Source organism: Bufo bufo, chromosome 2 (assembly GCF_905171765.1).
Source record: "Bufo bufo chromosome 2, aBufBuf1.1, whole genome shotgun sequence".
In the NCBI taxonomy this organism is placed as follows: domain Eukaryota; kingdom Metazoa; phylum Chordata; class Amphibia; order Anura; family Bufonidae; genus Bufo; species Bufo bufo.
The window spans coordinates 32422514-32445738 of NC_053390.1; the positions used below are offsets into that span (position 1 = coordinate 32422514).

The 23225-nt window shown below is 49.3% G+C and overlaps 1 protein-coding gene across 1 annotated transcript in view; it reads right to left on the bottom strand.

Annotated features, from left to right (window-relative positions):
* Positions 1 to 409: 409 nt before the first annotated feature.
* Positions 410 to 23225, bottom strand: part of DNAI1 (dynein axonemal intermediate chain 1) — a 73685-nt gene continuing 50869 nt past the window's right edge. The window contains exons 20-21 of the mRNA XM_040420136.1: positions 14977 to 15162; positions 410 to 590 (exon numbers count right to left, since the gene is read on the bottom strand). Coding sequence (XP_040276070.1) covers positions 486 to 590; positions 14977 to 15162 — 291 coding nt within the window. The 3' untranslated portion in view covers positions 410 to 485. The remainder of the gene's footprint in view (positions 591 to 14976; positions 15163 to 23225) is intronic.

Here is a 23225-nt window from a genome sequence, read left to right on the forward strand (position 1 = left end):
GTCAATGACATTTCTGCCTCCCACTGGTTGACCTCTATTCTTTGCAGGACACATCTTCACGTTCTCATGGTCCTTGGAGAAGATAGATGGGACCTTCTTTCCCTGGGCCCCAGACCACACATGGGGCCGCCTGTTCAGCCCTTGACTCTGGTATCTCCCCAGCTCTGCTGCATCCCTCAGCCGATACGCAGCCTCTCCTTGCTTTAGTTGCTTGTAATCCTCTGTCATTTATGTATTGGAAATCATCTCACCATGTACGGGCCTCACGGTGAGCTGGTGCTTATACACAGCAGCCTCTGAATAAGCATTGCTGCAGTGTAAAGCATAGTGGAGGGACAGAGTGATATTATCAGAGTGCGGAGTCTGCACATATCGAGCCAAGACAGAAGACATCACTCGAATATAATAAAAATTTATTATGAACAGAAGAAGAGCAGAAGATTCCTGGATTCACGTGAAGATTAGGCACCGCCCCCGAGGAGCCATCACTTCTCAGGTTTGTCGTCCGGTTCTCTAACCAGGGACAGTAACTTGTCCAGTTTGGCCACTTCCACCTCAGGACCTTTAGGGACTTCTTGCCCTTTCTTTTCCTGAAAGATAAAAAAGAATCAGAACTAAAGACGTAATGAAGACTCATGATCCAGGGATCTGATGATGGGGGTTATAGTATAAGTAATGTAGGTACACAGTGACTCTACCAGCAGAATAGTAAGTGCAGCTCTGGAGTATAATGCAGGATGTAACTCAGAATCAGTACAGGATAAGTAATGTATGTACACAGTGATTGCACCAGCAGAATAGTGAGTGCAGCTCTGGAGTATAATGCAGGATGTAACTCAGGATAAGTAATGTATGTACACAGTGACTCGACCAGCAGAATAGTGAGGGCAGCTCTGGAGTATAATACAGGATGTAACTCAGGATCAGTACAGGATAAGTAATGTATGTACAAAGTGACTGCACCAGCAGAATAGTGAGTGCAGCTCTGGAGTATAATACAGGATGTAACTCAGGATCAGTACAGGATAAGTAATGTATGTACACAGTGACTGCACCAGCAGAATAGTGAGTGCAGCTCTGGAGTATAATACAGGATGTAATTTAAGATCAGTAGTGTTTGTACACAGTGGGGTCTTTGATAGCTCCTGTGCTGCCAGAGGAAGTGCCCGATTTATGATGGGGCACACTTTGCTAGCCCCTGACTGGAGTAGTTCTCCCTCCTGTTTCCTGGTGTAAAATATGTTGCAGGCACTGGTGAGGAGGAGGATGGTGGTTGTGGTCTGCCAGCTGGGAAGGAACCAGACTGTGCCATTGGTTCCACTCCTGATATTTAGGTATGGCGATGCCACGGTCACCTGAGGGATCTCACTTAGGAAGATGCGTTCATTCCATCTTTTGCAAGTAAATAAATGTTAGGGTTCTCCTTTATATAATAAGTAGCTGTACACAGGGGGCGGCCGGAGACTGTGATTTCAGGGTCTCTGAAGACGTTGCTCTTTTCAGACTGTCTTGTGCTGCTGTCGATGCTTCTTCCTGACGCGTTTCATCCCTGGTGTAACATCTTTGTTAAGCTCTGAGGGTCAGTCAGTAAAAGAAATAACACGTCCGTCTGGGAGAGGACGCGGCATTTACATGGACAGATGAGAAGACATAACATTTCAGATGATGGCTGGGGGCTGTGGAGCCGAGCGGGGGGGAGGGATGGATGACGGCTTCAGCCCTTCTCCTCAGAAATCCCTAGTGATGGTGAATGTGCCCCGGTGACGGGAAATTATACTGTGAGCCTCACTGGGGACAGGGGAGGATGGGAGTGATAGTGATAGGGGTCAGTGTGTTATAATACACAGGTGGGGGTCAGTGTGTAATAATACACAGGTGGGGGTCAGTGTGTAATAATACACAGGTGGGGGTCAGTGTGTTATAATACACAGGTGGGGGTCAGTGTGTAATAATACACAGGTGGGGGTCAGTGTGTAATAATACACAGGTGGGGGTCAGTGTGTAATAATACACAGGTGGGGGTCAGTGTGTAATAATACACAGGTGGGGGTCAGTGTGTAATAATACACAGGTGGGGGTCAGTGTGTTATAATACACAGGTGGGGGTCAGTGTGTAATAATACACAGGTGGGGGTCAGTGTGTAATAATACACAGGTGGGGGTCAGTGTGTAATAATACACAGGTGGGGGTCAGTGTGTAATAATACACAGGTGGGGGTCAGTGTGTAATAATACACAGGTGGGGGTCAGTGTGTAATAATACACAGGTGGGGGTCAGTGTGTTATAATACACAGGTGGGGGTCGGTGTGTAATAATACACAGGTGGGGGTCGGTGTGTAATAATACACAGGTGGGGGTCAGGGTGTAATAATACACAGGTGGGGGTCAGTGTGTAATAATACACAGGTGGGGGTCGGTGTGTAATAATACACAGGTGGGGGTCAGTGTGTAATAATACACAGGTGGGGGTCAGTGTGTAATAATACACAGGTGGGGGTCAGTGTGTAATAATACACAGGTGGTGGGGGTCAGTGTGTAATAATACACAGGTGGTGGGGGTCAGTGTGTAATAATACACAGGTGGTGGGGGTCAGGGTGTAATAATACACAGGTGGTGGGGGTCAGGGTGTAATAATACACAGGTGGTGGGGGTCAGTGTGTAATAATACACAGGTGGTGGGGGTCAGTGTGTAATAATACACAGGTGGTGGGGGTCAGGGTGTAATAATACACAGGTGGGGGTCGGTGTGTAATAATACACAGGTGGTGGGGGTCAGTGTGTAATAATACACAGGTGGTGGGGGTCAGTGTGTAATAATACACAGGTGGGGGTCAGTGTGTAATAATACACAGGTGGTGGGGGTCAGTGTGTAATAATACACAGGTGGGGGGGAGTGTGTAATAATACACAGGTGGTGGGGGTCAGTGTGTAATAATACACAGGTGGGGGTCAGTGTGTAATAATACACAGGTGGGGGTCAGTGTGTTATAATACACAGGTGGGGGTCGGTGTGTAATAATACACAGGTGGGGGTCGGTGTGTAATAATACACAGGTGGGGGTCAGGGTGTAATAATACACAGGTGGGGGTCAGTGTGTAATAATACACAGGTGGGGGTCGGTGTGTAATAATACACAGGTGGGGGTCAGTGTGTAATAATACACAGGTGGGGGTCAGTGTGTAATAATACACAGGTGGGGGTCAGTGTGTTATAATACACAGGTGGGGGTCAGTGTGTAATAATACACAGGTGGTGGGGGTCAGTGTGTAATAATACACAGGTGGTGGGGGTCAGGGTGTAATAATACACAGGTGGTGGGGGTCAGGGTGTAATAATACACAGGTGGTGGGGGTCAGTGTGTAATAATACACAGGTGGTGGGGGTCAGTGTGTAATAATACACAGGTGGTGGGGGTCAGGGTGTAATAATACACAGGTGGGGGTCGGTGTGTAATAATACACAGGTGGTGGGGGTCAGTGTGTAATAATACACAGGTGGTGGGGGTCGGTGTGTAATAATACACAGGTGGGGGTCAGTGTGTAATAATACACAGGTGGTGGGGGTCAGTGTGTAATAATACACAGGTGGTGGGGGTCAGTGTGTAATAATACACAGGTGGTGGGGGTCAGTGTGTAATAATACACAGGTGGTGGGGGTCAGTGTGTAATAATACACAGGTGGTGGGGGTCAGTGTGTAATAATACACAGGTGGTGGGGGTCAGTGTGTAATAATACACAGGTGGGGGTCGGTGTGTAATAATACACAGGTGGTGGGGGTCAGTGTGTAATAATACACAGGTGGTGGGGGTCAGTGTGTAATAATACACAGGTGGTGGGGGTCAGTGTGTAATAATACACAGGTGGTGGGGGTCAGTGTGTAATAATACACAGGTGGTGGGGGTCAGTGTGTAATAATACACAGGTGGTGGGGGTCAGTGTGTAATAATACACAGGTGGTGGGGGTCAGTGTGTAATAATACACAGGTGGTGGGGGTCAGTGTGTAATAATACACAGGTGGTGGGGGTCAGTGTGTAATAATACACAGGTGGTGGGGGTCAGTGTGTAATAATACACAGGTGGTGGGGGTCAGTGTGTAATAATACACAGGTGGTGGGGGTCAGTGTGTAATAATACACAGGTGGTGGGGGTCGGTGTCTAATAATACACAGGTGGTGGGGGTCAGTGTGTAATAATACACAGGTGGTGGGGGTCAGTGTGTAATAATACACAGGTGGTGGGGGTCGGTGTCTAATAATACACAGGTGGTGGGGGTCGGTGTCTAATAATACACAGGTGGTGGGGGTCAGTGTGTAATAATACACAGGTGGTGGGGGTCAGTGTGTAATAATACACAGGTGGTGGGGGTCGGTGTGTAATAATACACAGGTGGTGGGGGTCGGTGTGTAATAATACACAGGTGGTGGGGGTCAGTGTGTAATAATACACAGGTGGGGGTCGGTGTGTAATAATACACAGGTGGTGGGGGTCGGTGTGTAATAATACACAGGTGGTGGGGGGTCAGTGTGTAATAATACACAGGTGGTGGGGGTCAGTGTGTAATAATACACAGGTGGTGGGGGTCAGGGTGTAATAATACACAGGTGGGGGTCAGGGTGTAATAATACACAGGTGGGGGTCAGTGTGTAATAATACACAGGTGGGGGTCGGTGTGTAATAATACGCAGGGGGGGGGGGGTCAGTGTGTAATAATACACAGGTGGGGGGGGGTCAGTGTGTAATAATACACAGGTGGGGGGGGTCAGTGTGTAATAATACACAGGTGGGGGTCAGTGTGTAATAATACACAGGTGGGGTCAGTGTGTAATAATACACAGGTGGGGTCAGTGTGTTATAATACACAGGTGGGGGTCAGTGTGTAATAATACACAGGTGGTGGGGGTCAGTGTGTAATAATACACAGGTGGTGGGGGTCAGTGTGTAATAATACACAGGTGGTGGGGGTCAGTGTGTAATAATACACAGGTGGTGGGGGTCAGTGTGTAATAATACACAGGTGGTGGGGGTCAGTGTGTAATAATACACAGGTGGTGGGGGTCAGTGTGTAATAATACACAGATGGGGGGGGGAGTGTGTAATAATACACAGGTGGTGGGGGTCAGTGTGTAATAATACACAGGTGGTGGGGGTCAGGGTGTAATAATACACAGGTGGGGGTCGGTGTGTAATACACAGGTGGTGGGGGTCAGTGTGTAATAATACACAGGTGGTGGGGGTCAGTGTGTAATAATACACAGGTGGTGGGGGTCAGTGTGTAATAATACACAGGTGGTGGGGGTCAGTGTGTAATAATACACAGGTGGTGGGGGTCAGTGTGTAATAATACACAGGTGGTGGGGGTCAGTGTGTAATAATACACAGGTGGTGGGGGTCAGTGTGTAATAATACACAGGTGGGGGTCAGTGTGTAATAATACACAGGTGGTGGGGGTCGGTGTGTAATAATACACAGATGGGGGGGGGAGTGTGTAATAATACACAGGTGGTGGGGGTCAGGGTGTAATAATACACAGGTGGGGGTCAGGGTGTAATAATACACAGGTGGGGGTCAGGGTGTAATAATACACAGGTGGGGGTCAGGGTGCAATAATACACAGGTGGTGGTCAGGGTGCAATAATACACAGGTGGTGGGGGTCAGTGTGTAATAATACACAGGTGGTGGGGGTCAGTGTGTAATAATACACAGGTGGGGGTCAGTGTGTAATAATACACAGGTGGGGGTCGGTGTGTAATAGTACACAGGTGGGGGTCGGTTGTGTAATAATACACAGGTGGTGGGGGTCGGTGTCTAATAATACACAGGTGGTGGGGGTCGGTGTCTAATAATACACAGGTGGTGGGGGTCGGTGTGTAATAATACACAGGTGGGGGTCGGTGTGTAATAATACACAGGTGGGGGTCGGTGTGTAATAATACACAGGTGGTGGAGGTCGGTGTGTAATAATACACAGGTGGGGGTCGGTGTGTAATAATACACAGGTGGGGGTCGGTGTGTAATAATACACAGGTGGGGGTCGGTGTGTAATAATACACAGGTGGGGGTCGGTGTGTAATAATACACAGGTGGTGGGGGTCTGTGTGTAATAATACACAGGTGGGGGTCAGTGTGTAATAATACACAGGTGGGGGTCGGTGTGTAATAATACACAGGTGGGGGTCGGTTGTGTAATAATACACAGGTGGGGGTCGGTTGTGTAATAATACATAGGTGGTGGGGGTCAGGGTGTAATAATACACAGGTGGTGGGGGTCGGTGTGTAATAATACACAGGTGGTGGGGGTCGGTGTGTAATAATACACAGGTGGGGGTCAGTGTGTAATAATACACAGGTGGGGGTCGGTGTGTAATAATACACAGGTGGGGGTCGGTGTGTAATAATACACAGGTGGTGGGGGTCGGTGTGTAATAATACAGAGGTGGTGGGGGTCAGGGTGTAATAATACACAGGTGGTGGGGGTCGGTTGTGTAATAATACAGAGGTGGTGGGGGTCAGGGTGTAATAATACACAGGTGGGGGTCGGTGTGTAATAATACACAGGTGGTGGGGGTCGGTGTGTAATAATACACAGGTGGGGGTCGGTGTGTAATAATACACAGGTGGGGGTCGGTGTGTAATAATACACAGGTGGGGGTCGGTGTGTAATAATACACAGGTGGGGGTCGGTGTGTAATAATACACAGGTGGGGGTCGGTGTGTAATAATACACAGGTGGTGGGGGTCGGTTGTGTAATAATACACAGGTGGTGGGGGTCGGTTGTGTAATAATACACAGGTGGTGGGGGTCGGTTGTGTAATAATACACAGGTGGTGGGGGTCGGTGTGTAATAATACACAGGTGGGGGTCGGTTGTGTAATAATACACAGGTGGGGGTCGGTGTGTAATAATACACAGGTGGTGGGGTCGGTTGTGTAATAATACACAGGTGGGGGTCGGTGTGTAATAATACACAGGTGGTGGGGGTCGGTGTGTAATAATACACAGGTGGTGGGGTCGGTGTGTAATAATACACAGGTGGTGGGGTCGGTTGTGTAATAATACACAGGTGGTGGGGGTCGGTGTGTAATAATACACAGGTGGTGGGGTCGGTGTGTAATAATACACAGGTGGGGGTCGGTTGTGTAATAATACACAGGTGGGGGTCGGTGTGTAATAATACACAGGTGGGGGTCGGTTGTGTAATAATACACAGGTGGGGGTCGGTTGTGTAATAATACACAGGTGGTGGGGGTCGGTGTGTAATAATACACAGGTGGGGGTCGGTGTGTAATAAGATAGCAGCGAGGGGCTTCTCGGCCGGTGTCTCTGCACACAGATTACTGCTCTGGAGCGGGTGCATTCAGCCCATATGTAGGTCACACACTGAGACGAGCTCTAATGGACGCTTCCCTTCAGAGGACATCATGGGTTCGGGATAAAAGCCTCATTAATCACACGGATGGCGGTCCGGGCTCTCCGCGCACTTGGCTTGTAATAACTCATCGCCCCGGGGTGAACGGCCTCGTTAAGTGCGGCTTATACTCCAGGACGCCGGAGCGGAGACCCCGATCAGTGGCTGGATGTAGTACTCAGGGGTAGGGACAGGGTCTTACTGGGGGTAGTAGTATGCAGTGGTGGGTCTGTATCTGACAGGGACCGGGGTGGCGCTCCTCGCAGGGTCAGGACGGGCGACGCCATCACTAGTGGGGACCGGTGAGTTCCTTGGCTCTAGTTCACACTGCCCACTGCGGTTTCTTTCAGGCACTTGATGCTCTTACTGTAAAGAATCCTTTCCTCCACACATACCCGACCCAATGAGGACCCCACGTTTTTAGACAGAGGCTCGGGAAGGGAACTGTGGGCCCCAGGATGTCATATTCACCCATATGATTATTTGGTCAGAAGTGGTGACAAACACCTCGCTGCTACTCCCATCTCCATGCAGCACAGAGACGAAGCCTTCCTGCAGCAGCTCCTGACGCAGTGCCGGCCTGGCATGGCGGATTACATAGGGAAGGTCTGCTATGGCAGCAGCTTCAGTCTGTCTCATCGGAGTCCCCCCGCTGCCCCTGGGATGATTCACTCATCCAATTAGCGGCGCCCCCCTAACTGGCGCCGTACGCCGGGGTCCAATTACCCTGATAAGAGCCCGCTGCGGTTATTACACTACTAAGTCACAGGAAGAGTGGCGCGCTCTGCGGCACTGTGCACGTGCGGGGACAATGGCTCGGAGCGGGCAGACACACTGGCACAATGGGCATTCAGACGGCACAAAGGCCTCTCCGTCCCCCACGTCTCCTCTGTGATTCCGAAGACGCTGCGTTTTGCATTGATGCCAAAAATAGCGGGCGGGCGCCATTCATCAGACAGGTGGCGTATTAATGCCTCAATCAGGGCTTTTATCCGGGTACAGCAGGGCCGAGCGCGCGCCGTCACATCTGCGCACAGTGCCCATTTATTAAAGGGGGAGGGGGGGGATTGTGCAGGATCTGAGCTCCAATCTGGAGCGTGACTGTGGAGGGGAGTAGGGTCATCTGGACCCCAGTGACTGAGGGGCCCCACCTAGCACGTGACACCTAGGGAACCCAATGTAGCAGAGTCCTGTGGGCGCTAAGAGTTGCACGTGACTCCATATTGCAGAAAAGTCGCGACTAGAGCAGAGATTTGACTGTGAAAATGCAGGCGAGTCGCGAGTCGCGCACAACTCCCATTAAAGTCAATGGAGGAGAAGTTGTGCGTGACTTGTGACCCAGCAGGTCACACTGCGACGCCACTGGCAATCCTACCACGAAATGTCATGTGACACGTCTCCGCATACCCGTACCCTAAAAGTGTAAGAAGCCATTAACCCCCGACAGGTACACATACATACTCCCGCAGCAGCGGATGATGATGATGTGGCGGTCACAGGGCACGCTCCCACATAATACACGCGGTCAGGTGGGGGATTTCACGTCTGTTCTGTGTCAGCTGCCAAACTGCAACCTGCGGGATCCCCCTTCGCCTCGGAGTTCCCATTAAGGCCGTGATGAATGCGAGGCGGCGGCGTTCCTGGGAGAGCTGCCATTTCCCGGGCAACAGTCGATAAATGAAACGTCCAGCAGGGAAATAATGGAAGCGCGGGGCGAGGGATCCTCATAATCCTCCGAAAATAGAAACGCATTCCAGGGCATCCTGACACGCAAGGGTTAAAGATATGGAGCTCACCAGCACCATCACTCCCAACATCCTCACTGAAGTACTGCCGAGCCAACCTAACTGTACCTATGGCTGCCGGCGCCTCCTGTCTGCTCCTGGCGCTCACATGTCGCCATCGCACTCAGTAACGGTGTCCGCGGCTCACAGCAGGCACAATGCCAGGCGGCAGCTGGAGGGGTGTGAGGCACAGCGCCTCTCGCTGACCAGCAGGCTGGTTTTGGGGGGGCCCTTTGTCGAATTGCAACTCGCGTCTTCCCACTATGGTGCAAAGAGAAGATGACACAGGAGGAGGGGACGAGGTGCCACAGGCAGTGGCCAGGCTCGAAAGACGACCCCAGGACTGGGATTTACTGGGGACTTTTTGTTTTGGGGGGTGTGAGGAAGATCTCTACGCACCAAAAGTATCCAGACCTAAAATACCTGTATACAGACCCCACAGTATACAGACCCCACAGTATACAGACCCCACAGTATACAGACCCCACTGTATACAGACCCCACTATATACAGGCCCCAAGGCCAGACCTCACTATATACAGGCCCCAGGCCAGACTCCACTGTGTACAGACCCCACTGTGTACAGACCCCACTGTATACAGGCCCCAAACCAGACCCTACTGTATACAGACCCCAGGCCAGACCTCACTGTATACAGGCCCCAAGGCCAGACCTCACTGTATACAGGCCCCAAGGCCAGACCTCACTGTATACAGACCCCAAGGCCAGACCTCACTGTATACAGACCCCAAGGCCAGACCTCACTGTATACAGACCCCAAGGCCAGACCTCACTGTATACAGGCCCCAAGGCCAGACCTCACTGTATACAGGCCCCACAGTATACAGACCCCACAGTATACAGACCCCACAGTATACAGACCCCACAGTATACAGACCCCACAGTATACAGACCCCACTGTATACAGACCCCAGACCAGACCCCACTGTATACAGGCGCCAGGCCAGACCCCACTGTATACAGACCCCACGTATACAGGCCCCAGCCCAGACCCCACGTATACAGACCCGAGGCCAGACCTCCCTGTATACAGGCCCCAGGCCAGACCCCACTGTATACAGACCCCACTGTATACAGACCCCACTGTATACAGACCCCAGGCCAGACCCCACTGTATACAGACCCCACGTATACAGGCCCCAGCCCAGACCCCACGTATACAGACCCGAGGCCAGACCTCCCTGTATACAGGCCCCAGGCCAGACTCCACTGTATACAGGCCCCACGTATACAGACCCCAGCCCAGACCCCACTGTATACAGGCCCCAGGCCAGACCCCACGTATACAGACCCCACGTATACAGACCCCACGTATACAGACCCCACGTATACAGACCCGAGGCCAGACCTCCCTGTATACAGGCCCCAGGCCAGACCCCACTGTATATAGGCCCCACGTATACAGACCCCACTGTATACAGGCCCCAGGCCAGACCCCACGTATACAGACCCCAGCCCAGACCTCACTGTATACAGGCCCCACATATACAGACCCCAGCCCAGACCTCACTGTATACAGGCCCCAGGCCAGACCCCACTGTATACAGGCCCCAGGCCAGACCCCACTGTATACAGGCCCCAAGGTCAGACCCCATTGTACACAGGCCCCAGGCTAGACCCCACTGTATACAGGCCCCAGACCAGACCCCACTGTATACAGGCCCCAGGCTAGACCCCACTGTATACAGGCCCCAGGCTAGACCCCACTGTATACAGGCCCCAGGCTAGACCCCACTGTATACAGGCCCCAGGCCAGACCCCACTGTATACAGGCTCCAAACCAGACCCCACTGTATACAGGCCCCAAACCAGACCCCACTGTATACAGGCCCCAGGCCAGACCCCACGTATACAGACTTTAGATTAGACCCCACTGTATACAGGCCCCAGGCCAGACCCCACTGTATACAGGCCCCAGGCCAGACACCACTGTATACAGGCCCCAGGCCAGACACCACTGTATACAGGCCCCAGGCCAGACCCCACCGTATACAGGCCCCAGACCAGACCTCACCGTATACAGGCCCCAAGGCCAGACCTCACTGTATACAGGCCCCAAGGCCAGACCTCACTGTATACAGGCCCCAGGCCAGACCACACTGTATACAGGCTCCAAACCAGAACCGTGCATACAGACCCCAGACCAAACCAGAACCCTGTATACAGACCCCAGACCAAACCAGAACCCTGTATACAGACCCCAGACCAAACCCCCCTGTATACAGACGTCAGACCGGACCTTTCCTATTTAGAGACCCCACTGTATAAAAAGCCAAGACCAGTTTTTAATATGGACCTCAGACCAGGGGATGGTGGGAGTTGTGGTCTAATGTTAACTCTCTGGGTAGGACTGGTGTACTGGTGTATAAGACATGATGTAGTGAGTGAATACAAGTGAACTGTAACATGATATTATCAGGAGAATTGTGAATGCAGCTCTGGATGTGACTGGAGTATAACACATGATGTAGTGAGTGGATACAAGTGGACTGTAAGCCATTATGTTATCAGCAGAATTTTGAATGCAGCTCTAGATATGACTGGTGTATAAGACATGATGTAGTGAATGGATTCCAGTGGACTGTAACACATGATGTTAGCAGAATGATAAATGCAGCTCTGGATGTGACTGCAGAGTAACACATTTGCTGTCCTTCATGTTCCCTCCATCACAGCAGCCGGGGCAGCAACAGATGAGGCTGTTATAATGGACTCAGTGATCATGAACATTGTGACGACGGCGGCGGTGGCGACAAGCTGCGTGAAATGAATCCGCTCGCTCCCTGCGAGGACGGGGCCTCCAATTCTCCGGGGTTAATAAACCATTTACAGACAATTATCCCAGTGTGATTAAACATGGAGCGCTACACTTATCGTGCATCAGTCACCGCCGACCCTCGCCTCACCCCGCACACAATGACACGTAGAAGCGATGACATCATCCGATGCAGGCGGAATGTAAAGCAGCTGCAGTGACATCATCAGGACACAACAGACCATGACATCACAAGAAATGAGCAGAACATGAAAGAGGAGCTGGAACATCCGATGCTCTAGGCCAGGCATGGCCAACCTGCGTCTCTCCAGCTGCTGCAGGCTGACAGCTGTAGATAGTCTAGGCATGCTGGGAGTTGTAGTTTTGCAACAACTGGAGAGCCTCAGGTTGGCCATCCCTGTTCTAGGCGTTGGAGCGTCATACATTCTAGATCCAGGGATTTCAGAGGGTCTAGGCCCTGGAGCATCATAAGTTCTAGGTCCAGATTCATCAAATGTTCTAAGTCCTAAAGCATCATAGGTTTAAGGCCCTGGAGCGTCATACATTCTAGGTCCTGGAGCATCATAGGTTCTAGGTCCAGATTCATCATATGCTCTAGACCCCGTCACTTCATAAGTTCTAGGTCCTAGGCTGTCATAAATTCTAGGTCCTAAAGCATCATAGGTTCCAGGCCCCAGGAGCATCATAAGTTCTAGGTCTTGGTGCACCATAGGTTCTAGGCCCCTGTCATAAGTTCTAAGTCCTGGGATGTCAGAAATACTAGGTCCTGAAGCATTACATGTGCTAAGCCCCGAAGTGTCATACGTTCTAGGTCCTGGGGTGTCAGAGGTTGTAGCTCCTGGAGCATGGGATGCTCTAGATCCTGGAGCTTCAGAAGTTCCAAGTCCTTGGGCATGAGAAGTTCTAGACCCTGGAGGGCCAGTTATACCCCTTTATGCCCTTGGTGCAGGTACCATGAATCAGACTGGATTTTTACCTCACAGAGGACTTTATAGACTGGATACGGATACAATTATAACAAACCCTCAGCTGTGAAAAGCCTTAGATCAGGACAGATTTTCAGCCTTGGGATGTAAACAAGAATGTCCACATTCACTGTCAGCAAGCAGAGATCTTGTCCATTACAAAGTTGCAGAACTGCATGGACACAACTGTGAATCTCTATGTATTCCTCCGCGTTGCAGGAGGGAAGGGGTTAATACTTCCACGCTCCGGCTCATTGTGAGTCTGATGGGCAGATAGAGACGACCGACCGACCCCGCGCAGAACAATGGCGCTTTCCCTCCGCCTGCCGTACGGAGATAACTCTCATGCGGGAACTCAAATTAAACCCTTCTCAAGTGTTCAAATACAAGGCGATTATCACAAAGCGGGCGAAGAAAAGACGAAAGGAACAAGAAGATCCTCCAGTAATGGAGGGGGGAGAACAGCGATGGGGGAGGCACGAGGCGTGTACTGATCGAGGCATGAGGACACTAGTGATGTAACATGTACCAGACCCTGCACAGAGCAGGATGTACACAGCAGAATAGTGAGTGCAGCTCTGGAGTATAACACAGCATGTAACTCAGGATCAGTACAGGATAAGTAATGTATGTACCCAGTGACTGCACCAGCAGAATAGTGAGTGCAGCTCTGGAGTATAACACAGCATGTAACTCAGGATCAGTACAGGATCAGTAATGTATGTACACAGTGACTGCACCAGCAGAATAGTGAGTGCAGCTCTGCAGTATAATACAGAATGTAACTCAGGATAGGATAAGTAATGTATGTACACAATGACTCCACCAGCAGAATAGTGAGTGCAGCTCTGGAGTATAATACAGGATGTAACTCAGGATCAGTACAGGATAAGTAATGTAATGTATGTACACAGTGACTGCACCAGCAGAATAGTGAGTGCAGCTCTGGAGTATAATACAGGATGTAACTCAGGATCAGTACAGTATAAGTAATGTATGTACACAGTGACTGCACCAGCAGAATAGTGAGTGCAGCTCTGGAGTATAATACAGGATGTAACTCAGGATCAGTACAGGATAAGTAATGTATGTACACAGTGACTGCACCAGCAGAATAGTGAGTGCAGCTCTGGAGTATAATACAGGATGTAACTCAGGATCAGTACAGGATAAGTAATGTATGTACACAGTGACTGCACCAGCAGAATAGTGAGTGCAGCTCTGGAGTATAATACAGGATGTAATCAGGAACAGTAGAGGTTCAGTAAGGTCATGTGGGGTATAACACTAATAATGGTGGGCACACAGTGGATCAGCAGTTGTAAACATCTCCGATTCCAGTTTTCCCCATGGGATAAATAATTGATCAGTATAGTTAGAAATTTTTGGATCTGGGGGAGGGGGGTCTAACAACAACAGTATGCTCCTGAGGTGATGGATGATGGGAGTGATACATTGTGTGAGATCAAGGAGGTTAGATTGTGAGGTCCCGGGGTCAGGGATGATGGGTGTGATTACCCTCTGTGTTGTCACTATATATAGGACACACAGCGCAGGATTTGCCCGGTTAGTCTCAAAGCATACGGGCAGTCACCCAGCTTTCCAGAGGCCGTCTGCCTGTACTCCTGCTATAACGAGGCTCAGGATCGGCCGCTGGACTTGCTGGCCCCTGATCTTTTCTGGGATTGGGAACACAGACGGGATTTTAACCCATCCGATCTGTTGCTTCCTTAAGAGATGAGCAGCGGCTGCAGAGGAGATGGATGTGAGCTCAGTGGAGAAAGAGGCGCTCAGCCCCCGTCTAGAGAAGACGTCAGTATTTGTCACCTGTCCTCGCCTGCTGCACTTCACAGATACAGCACCAGACGTCTGCAGGGGTCAGGGCCCGGTAACTGATCATTCCGTGGTGTCTACCCCCGCCCGCCATACTTACAGGCCGATGTAACCCCAACCTAGGCGGCTGAGCGCCTCTTTCACCACTTGGCACCCCCATGTAGCAGCCGGAGGGGGAACACTTACCTTTGGCATTTTGCGCAGGTTTGGAGACAGCTTCAGGCATATGACATGTCCGCGATCGTCCCCGACGATAATCACGGGGTAGACGGGGTTAAACTCAATGTGAGTCAGCTTGGTTTTCTTCTTGGCCACCACGGCCTGCTGGCACAGGGCTTCATACTTGTTGACAGACAAGTCGAACACGTGGACCTGCGGGGGGCGCACAAGGGAAGAGGTGAGAGGCGGGTAGGACGCTGGTCAAGAACACTGCACACATCATAGTCCTCAGCTTTAACCATCTCTCTAGTCACATACAGAGCTGCATACAAAACTACGCCTTCAGCATGCGGTGCATTACAGGAATTGACCCGTGCTGGTCGCAAGGCATCTAATACTTCAAGGAGCTGCAGGCGGGAGTACTGTCGATGCAGCTCTAGATATGACTGGAGTATAAGACAGGATAGTGTTAAAGATCAGTACAATAGGACAACGCTCAGTTCTTCCACTAGTCAGGTGGACATGAAGCGGTTAAGGACGTGTGGGCGCAGGGGGATAATCTGCATTATTTCCACATGCTGGGGCTGGATTATCAGGGCAGCCATGATAAGCCGGGATTTTCTGCCTGGAAGCCACCAGATCCTCTACTTATGTAGTTACGGTGTGGTGTGTAGCGGGAGCCTCCCGGGTCAGTGGAATCTTATCTGCCGGGTGACCAGGAGGGCGGCGACAAAAGCTGAACTCATTTCAGTCCCAAAAATAATTAGATGAAGGACGGGTGAGACTCATCTAATCGAGCATCACCTGCCGGATATCAGGCGGATATAACGGACCACACAGGTAGTGACCCCAAGACCCCACACTGTAATTACAGGGTGTGACCCCTCAGACGCGGGAGGTGACTACAGGGTGTGACCCCTCAGATCCAAGGTGGTCATTACTAAGAGTGTCCCCTTGGACGTGGGCGATGATTACTGTGAGTGACCCCTTGGACGTGGGCGATGATTACAGGGTGTGACCCCTTGGACGTGGGCGATGATTACAGGGTGTGACCCCTCGGATCCCGGGCTGTGATTATAGGGTATGACCCCCTCATCTCCAAGGTGGTTATTACTTTGAGTGACCCCTTGGATGTGGGCGATGATTACAGGGTGTGACCCCCTCATCTCCAAGGTGGTCATTACAGGGTGTGACCCCTCAGACGCGGGAGGTGATTACAGGGTGTGACCCCTCAGTTCCAAGGCGGTGATTACTGTGAGTGACCCCTTGGACGTGGGCGATGATTACAGGGTGTGACCCCTTGGACGTGGGCGATGATTACAGGGTGTGACCCCTTGGACGTGGGCGATGATTACAGGGTGTGACCCCTTGGACGTGGGCGATGATTACAGGGTGTGACCCCTCGGATCTCGGGCTGTGATTATAGGGTATGACTCCCTCATCTCCAAGGTGGTCATTACTGTGAGTGACCCCCTTGGATGTGGGCGATGATTACAGGGTGTCCCCCCCCTCGGATCCCGGGCTGTGATTATAGGGCGTGCCCCTCTGATCCCTCTGGGTACCATATGACTGGCATAAGACAGGCTCCAGTGCGAGGCGCGTGCCCTGCAGACAATTCCCGGCGCTCACACAGACATATTCTAGGACATATGCTTCGCTGCATGAATTATACACGGCTCTGGGGGATCTGGCGCGCCCTGTGAATCCTGTCGAAGTGCACAATGTGACCGTCGCCACATAAACTGGGGATTATGAATATTTAACACAGCACATCTGAAAGCAACGGGAGGCCAGCCATTAACCCTTCCTCTGCCCGTGTCCTTAGTCATGTCCTGGAAAGCTGGGTGACAACCAATATGGCGGCTGCTGTAGTGTCTTCCCCGAGGCTTCTCTTCCTAGCTCTGTAGTGATATTGGATAGCCGCCCCGGACCCCCTACCATGGTCTTTTTCAGTGAAGTCTGTGGAGTTATGGAGAAAGCCGAGCTTGGCGCTGCTGAAAAACCATCAGGGACCCCCATGTACCTGAGAAGTGGGGGTTCTAGAGGTGCGCCATACATGACCCATATAGTGACGGCTGGATCTGCAGAGCCCTCCTGTGCAGGGACAGTGGGTGGTGGCGGTCCCTATAACCCAATGGCAGCCATATTGGTTGTCATCCGGTTTACCGCGTCTACCCCAGCACAGTCCGGCAGAGACCAGCCATCTTCCCAGTCAGTCCCTAAATCCTGTAAATTCGACTTTAGATAAACTCTGCATTTCCTGCACCAGTTTCCAAACTGGACTGGATCCATCAGAAAGCGCTCAGTGTGGGACGAAATACCAGAGGCTGCGCCTGCGCCGCTGATCATCCGAGGGAAGACACTAATAGAAAAGAAAAGCAGCACATTGAATATTTTACGCAAGACTGCGCTTCAATCAACACGCTCCAGCAAGGATGACTGCTGAATTATGCATCCGCTCGACCTGGGGAACACGAGAAATACGTCAGCCTCTGCGGGAAGGGCACAAACACCTCCGACCGCCAGCATTTCATACAGGACATGACACACGGCCGTCACAGAGTGATAGAATGGAACAGAAAATAACACAATGATAGCAGATAAAATAATGCAAAACACATAATACATAACGTACAATCTACTATCAGATACAGTCCTGACCAAAAGTTTAAGACCACTGGAAAAATGGCAAAAAAAATCCTATGTATCATGGCTGGATCTGAACAGGGTTCCAAGTAGAGCTTCAACATGCAACAAGAAGAAATGGGAGTGAGACTAAACATTTTTTGAGCATTCAATTTAATGAAAACAACAAATAAACTGAAACAGGCTGTTTTTCAGCTGATCAAAAGTTTAGGACCACACCTCCAAAAAAAACTAAACCCCCCAAAACAGAAATCCAACTTCCAAACATGAACTCAGTAATGAGTAGCTCCGCCGTTATTGTTTCGCCATGCTTGATGCAAGCGTTTCCATGAGGTGAGTGGGAACATTTCTCCAAGTGGTGAAGACGGCCGCACGAAGGCCATCTACTGTCTGGAACTGTTGTCCATTTTTGTAAACTTCCCTTGCCATCCATCCCCAAAGGATCTCAAGTGGATTTAGATCAGGAGAACACGCAGGATGGGCCAAAAGAGTGATGTTATTCTCCTGGTAGAAGTCCCTTGTCCTGCGGGCATTGTGTACTGTAGCGTTGTCCTATTGAAAAACCCAGTCGTTACCACACAGACGAGGACCCTCAGTCATGAGGAATGCTCTCTGCAACATCTGGACATAGCCAGCGACCGTTTGACGCCCCTGCACTTCCTAAAGCTCCATTGTTCCACTGAAGGAAAAAGCACCCAGACCATTATGGCGCCCCCTCCACTGTGGTGTGTAGAAAACATCTCAGGTGGGATCTGCTTGTCATGCCAGTAACGTTGGAATCCATCAGGATCAGAGAATAAAACTTTCTTCCACCTTTGAATGTCCCATGTTTGGTGCTCTCTTGCAAAGTCCAAACAAGCAGTTCTGTGGCGTTCAAGGAGACGAGGTCTTTGAAGACGTTTTTTGTTTTTGAAGCCCTTCAGTCTCAGATGCCGTCTGATGGTTATGGGGCTGCAGTCAGCACCAGTAAGGGCCTTAATTTGGGTCGAGGATCATCCAGTGTCTTGACGGACAGCCAATTGGATCCTCCGGCTCAGTGCTGATGACATTTTTTTGGGGTCTTCCACTTGACTTTTTTGTTCCATAACCTTCAGGATCATTTAAGAAATTCCAAATGACTGTCTTACTGCGTCCCACCTCAGCAGCGATGGCGCGCTGTGAGAGACCCTGCTTATGTAGTTCAACAACCCGACCACGTTCAAAAAGGGAGAGTTTTTTTGCCTTTGCCATCACAACGTGTGACTACCTGACAGAAGATGACAATGAATCCACATCTTTGCACAGATTTGGCCTTTTAAAGGCATGTGGTCCTAAAATTTGGATCAGCTGAAAAACAGCCTGTTTCAGTTTAATCGTTATTTTCAATTAATTGAATGTTCAAAAAATGTTTTGTCTCACTCTCATTTCTTCTTGTTGCTAGTTGAAGCTCTACTTGGAACCTTGTTGAGATCCAGCCATGCTAAATAGGATTTTTTGCCATTTTTCAAGTGGTCTTAAACTTTTGATCAGGACTGTACTATAAAATAACAGAAATCACTATAATATACAACAATGCCTATGTCTAGCAGGAAATACTACAGTAGATGTAATAGTAATATACTAAAAAGAGTAAAAAACACAAAATAATTAAATAAAATTCTACTGCAAAGTCAGCGCAAATTACTGGGATTATCTAGAAATGGGCCCCATAGCAACAATCGCAAAGTCCCACCCTGGACGATGCCATCGACATCATATCCGGCTGTTGGGAGACTGTATGGGGACGGGGACCCTGTGCAGGTGGATGAGGTCAGAGAGGACCCAGCGCGGTCCGTGTCCCAATGTGCAGGGGCATGCTCACAACTGGTAACACCCAGATACATCAGTTTCTAGTAGGAATGATGGAGGAACGCCACAACGTACAGCCATAAGAATGGATGCTCCAGAATGGTTATGACACGAGGAATGCATGTAGATACTAAGACAGGCCGGTCAGGAGAGGAAGGGGGGATGGGGGGTCCTCTCACCGCTCGCTGTCGGGCACACAGGTGCTGGGTCACACCACAAATTTCCATGATGCAAATCTGCCCTGAACAATGGAGCTGCAGTAATAATCGGCAAAAGGCACAAAGCTGCAGGCAAATCGTGTGATGGATATAGGACTGGGGGATAGGTACACTGCCGACATGATGAAGCTGGAGGGCCGCAGCTTGTAGACCCCAAGACTAGATCATAACCCACCAACCAAACAGAACCCAAGAACAACGGCAAAAGGTTTAAAGAAGAAAAAGATAAATACACAAAGACCTTACAGGCACACATAGGGTCATATAGTGCCACATAATACTGCCATAAAGTGCCCACATAAGGTCATACAGTGCCCACATAATACTGCCATAAAGTGCCCACATAAGGTCATATAGTGCCACATAATACTGCCATAAAGTGCCCACATAAGGTCATACAGTGCCCACATAATACTGCCATAAAGTGCCCACATAAGGTCATATAGTGCCACATAATACTGCCATAAAGTGCCCACATAATACTGCCATAAAGTGCCCACATAAGGTCATATAGTGCCACATAATACTGCCATAAAGTGCCCACATAAGGTCATACAGTGCTCACATAATACTACCATAAAGGTCATACAGTGCCCACATAATACTGCCATAAAGTGCCCACATAATACTGCCATAAAGTGCCCACATAATACTGCCATAAAGTGCCCACATAAGGTCATACAGTGCCCACATAATACTGCCATAATGTGCCCACATAAGGTCATACAGTGCCCACATAATACTGCCATAATGTGCCCACATAAGGTCATACAGTGCCCACATAATACTGCCATAAAGTGCCCACATAAGGTCATACAGTGCCCACATAATACTGCCATAAAGGTCATACAGTGCCCACATAATACTGCCATAATGTGCCCACATAAGGTCATACAGTGCCCACATAGTACTGCCATAAAGTGCCCACATAAGGTCATACAGTGCCCACATAATACTGCCATAAAGTGCCCACATAAGGTCATACAGTGCCCACATAAGGTCATACAGTGCCCACATAATACTGCCATAAAGGTCATACAGTGCCCACATAATACTGCCATAAAGTGCCCACATAATACTGCCATAAAGTGCCCACATAATGTCATACAGTGCCCACATAATACTGCCATAATGTGCCCACATAAGGTCATACAGTGCCCACATAGTACTGCCATAAAGTGCCCACATAATACTGCCATAAAGTGCCCACATAAGGTCATACAGTGCCCACATAATACTACCATAAAGTGCCCACATAATACTGCCATAAAGTGCCCACATAAGGTCATACAGTGCCCACATAATACTACCATAAAGTGCCCACATAATACTGCCATAAAGTGCCCACATAAGGTCATACAGTGCCCACAAAATACTGCCATAAAGTGCCCACATAAGGTCATACAGTGCCCACATAATACTACCATAAAGTGCCCACATAATACTGCCATAAAGTGCCCACATAAGGTCATACAGTGCCCACATAGTACTACCATAAAGTGCCCACATAGTACTGCCATAAAGTGCACACATTAAAACAATACTGCTCCCACATAATACAGTCCTAAAGTAAACACATAGCACCGTACAATGCCTGCATAATACATACAGTGCCCACATATTACTGCCATACAATAAAACATATAGGGGGACATTTATTATGCAGTTGACTTCATTTTTTGTGACATTAAAGTTTCAAATTTTGTTGCATGCTATTTTTGACGCAGCATTTGAGACTTTCCACCAAATAATACTGCCATACAGTGCCCAAATAATACTGCCATACAATAAACACATGGGGGCACATTTATTAAGACTGGCGTTTTATGCCAAAAAAACAGGCGTAGAAAATGGCAAATGATACAGGCCTGACGGCCCCTCTCCTTCCCCGCCGCGCCCACTTTTTTAGACCTGGCATGAGTGGGGAGAAGTTAGGCGTATTTCTGTTTAATAAATGACCCCCCACTGAGCCATACAGGGCCCACATAATACTGTCATACAATAAAGCACAGTGCCATACAGTGAACACATAGCACCATGTTATACAGTGAATGGACAACAATGCCATACAGAGCCCACATAACAGTGCCCTACAGAAAAAGTGCCACCCTATACTAACAGTGCCGTACTGATACCATTGCATATTCTACAGAATACAGAGGCCACACAGAACTTATAGTTAACTATATAGTTAATGCACAACAGTGCCGTATAGTGCTGACATAATAGTGCCATACAGTCCCACATAACACTGCAATGAGGTGAAAACATACGTACAAGATCCCGCACCAGAGGGGAGACCCGTCAGTGTACGGTGGGGTGAGGCAATGATTTTTGCCCAGGCTATAATCTGACACCCAGAGTAACAATGCTCCATTTTTTTGTGGTCGTAGATTTTATCAATGTGATATAATTACTGGAAGAGAAGGGTCAATGCTCGGTGATCAGGGGAGTGACAACTCATGGGGCCCCATAGCAATACCTGTAACGGAGCCCCTCTCCACCATTCAGTAGCGCATTCAGAAAACTAGCAGCTTATAATTATTTGGTTTCCCTAATGCACAGGGATAATGCACACGGTGATGTCACAATAGTTGAATAATGCGTACAGTGATGTCACAATAGTGGAATAATGCGCACAGTGATGTCACAATAGTGGAATAATGCGCACAGTGATGTCACAATAGTGGAATCATGCGCATAGTGATGTCACAGTACAGCAATAAGGCTCACAGTGATATCACAGTAGTATGACAACAGGCATGGTACAGAAAGAAGTCTGTGATGTCACAGCATAGAAATCATCATAGTAATGCGCTCCTCCACTGTCCATATACAGTACAGACCAAAAGTTTGGACACACCAGAGTTTTCTTTATTTTCATAACTATGAAAATTGTAGATTCACACTGAAGGCATCAAAACTATGAATTAACACATGTGGAATTATATACATAACAAACAAGTGTGAAACAACTGAAAATATGTCATATTCTAGGTTCTTCAAAGTAGCCACCTTTTGCTTTGATTACTGCTTTGCACACTCTTGGCATTCTCTTGATGAGCTTCAAGAGGTAGTCCCCTGAAATGGTTTTCACTTCACAGGTGTGCCCTGTCAGGTTTAATAAGTGGGATTTCTTGCCTTATAAATGGGGTTGGGACCATCAGTTGCGTTGAGGAGAAGTCGGGTGGATACACAGCTGATAGTCCTACTGAATAGACTGTTAGAATTTGTATTATGGCAATAAAAAAGCAACTAAGTAAAGAAAAACGAGTGGCCATCATTACTTTAAGAAATGAAGGTCAGTCAGTCAGCCGAAAAATTGGGAAAACTTTGAAAGTAAGGGCTATTTGACCATGAAGGAGAGTGATGGGGTGCTGCGCCAGATGACCTGGCCTCCACAGTCACCGGACCTGAACCCAATCGAGATGGTTTGGGGTGAGCTGGACCGCAGAGTGAAGGCAAAAGGGCCAACAAGTGCTAAGCATCTCTGGGAACTCCTTCAAGACTGTTGGAAGACCATTTCAGGGGACTACCTCTTGAAGCTCATCAAGAGAATGCCAAGAGTGTGCAAATCAGTAATCA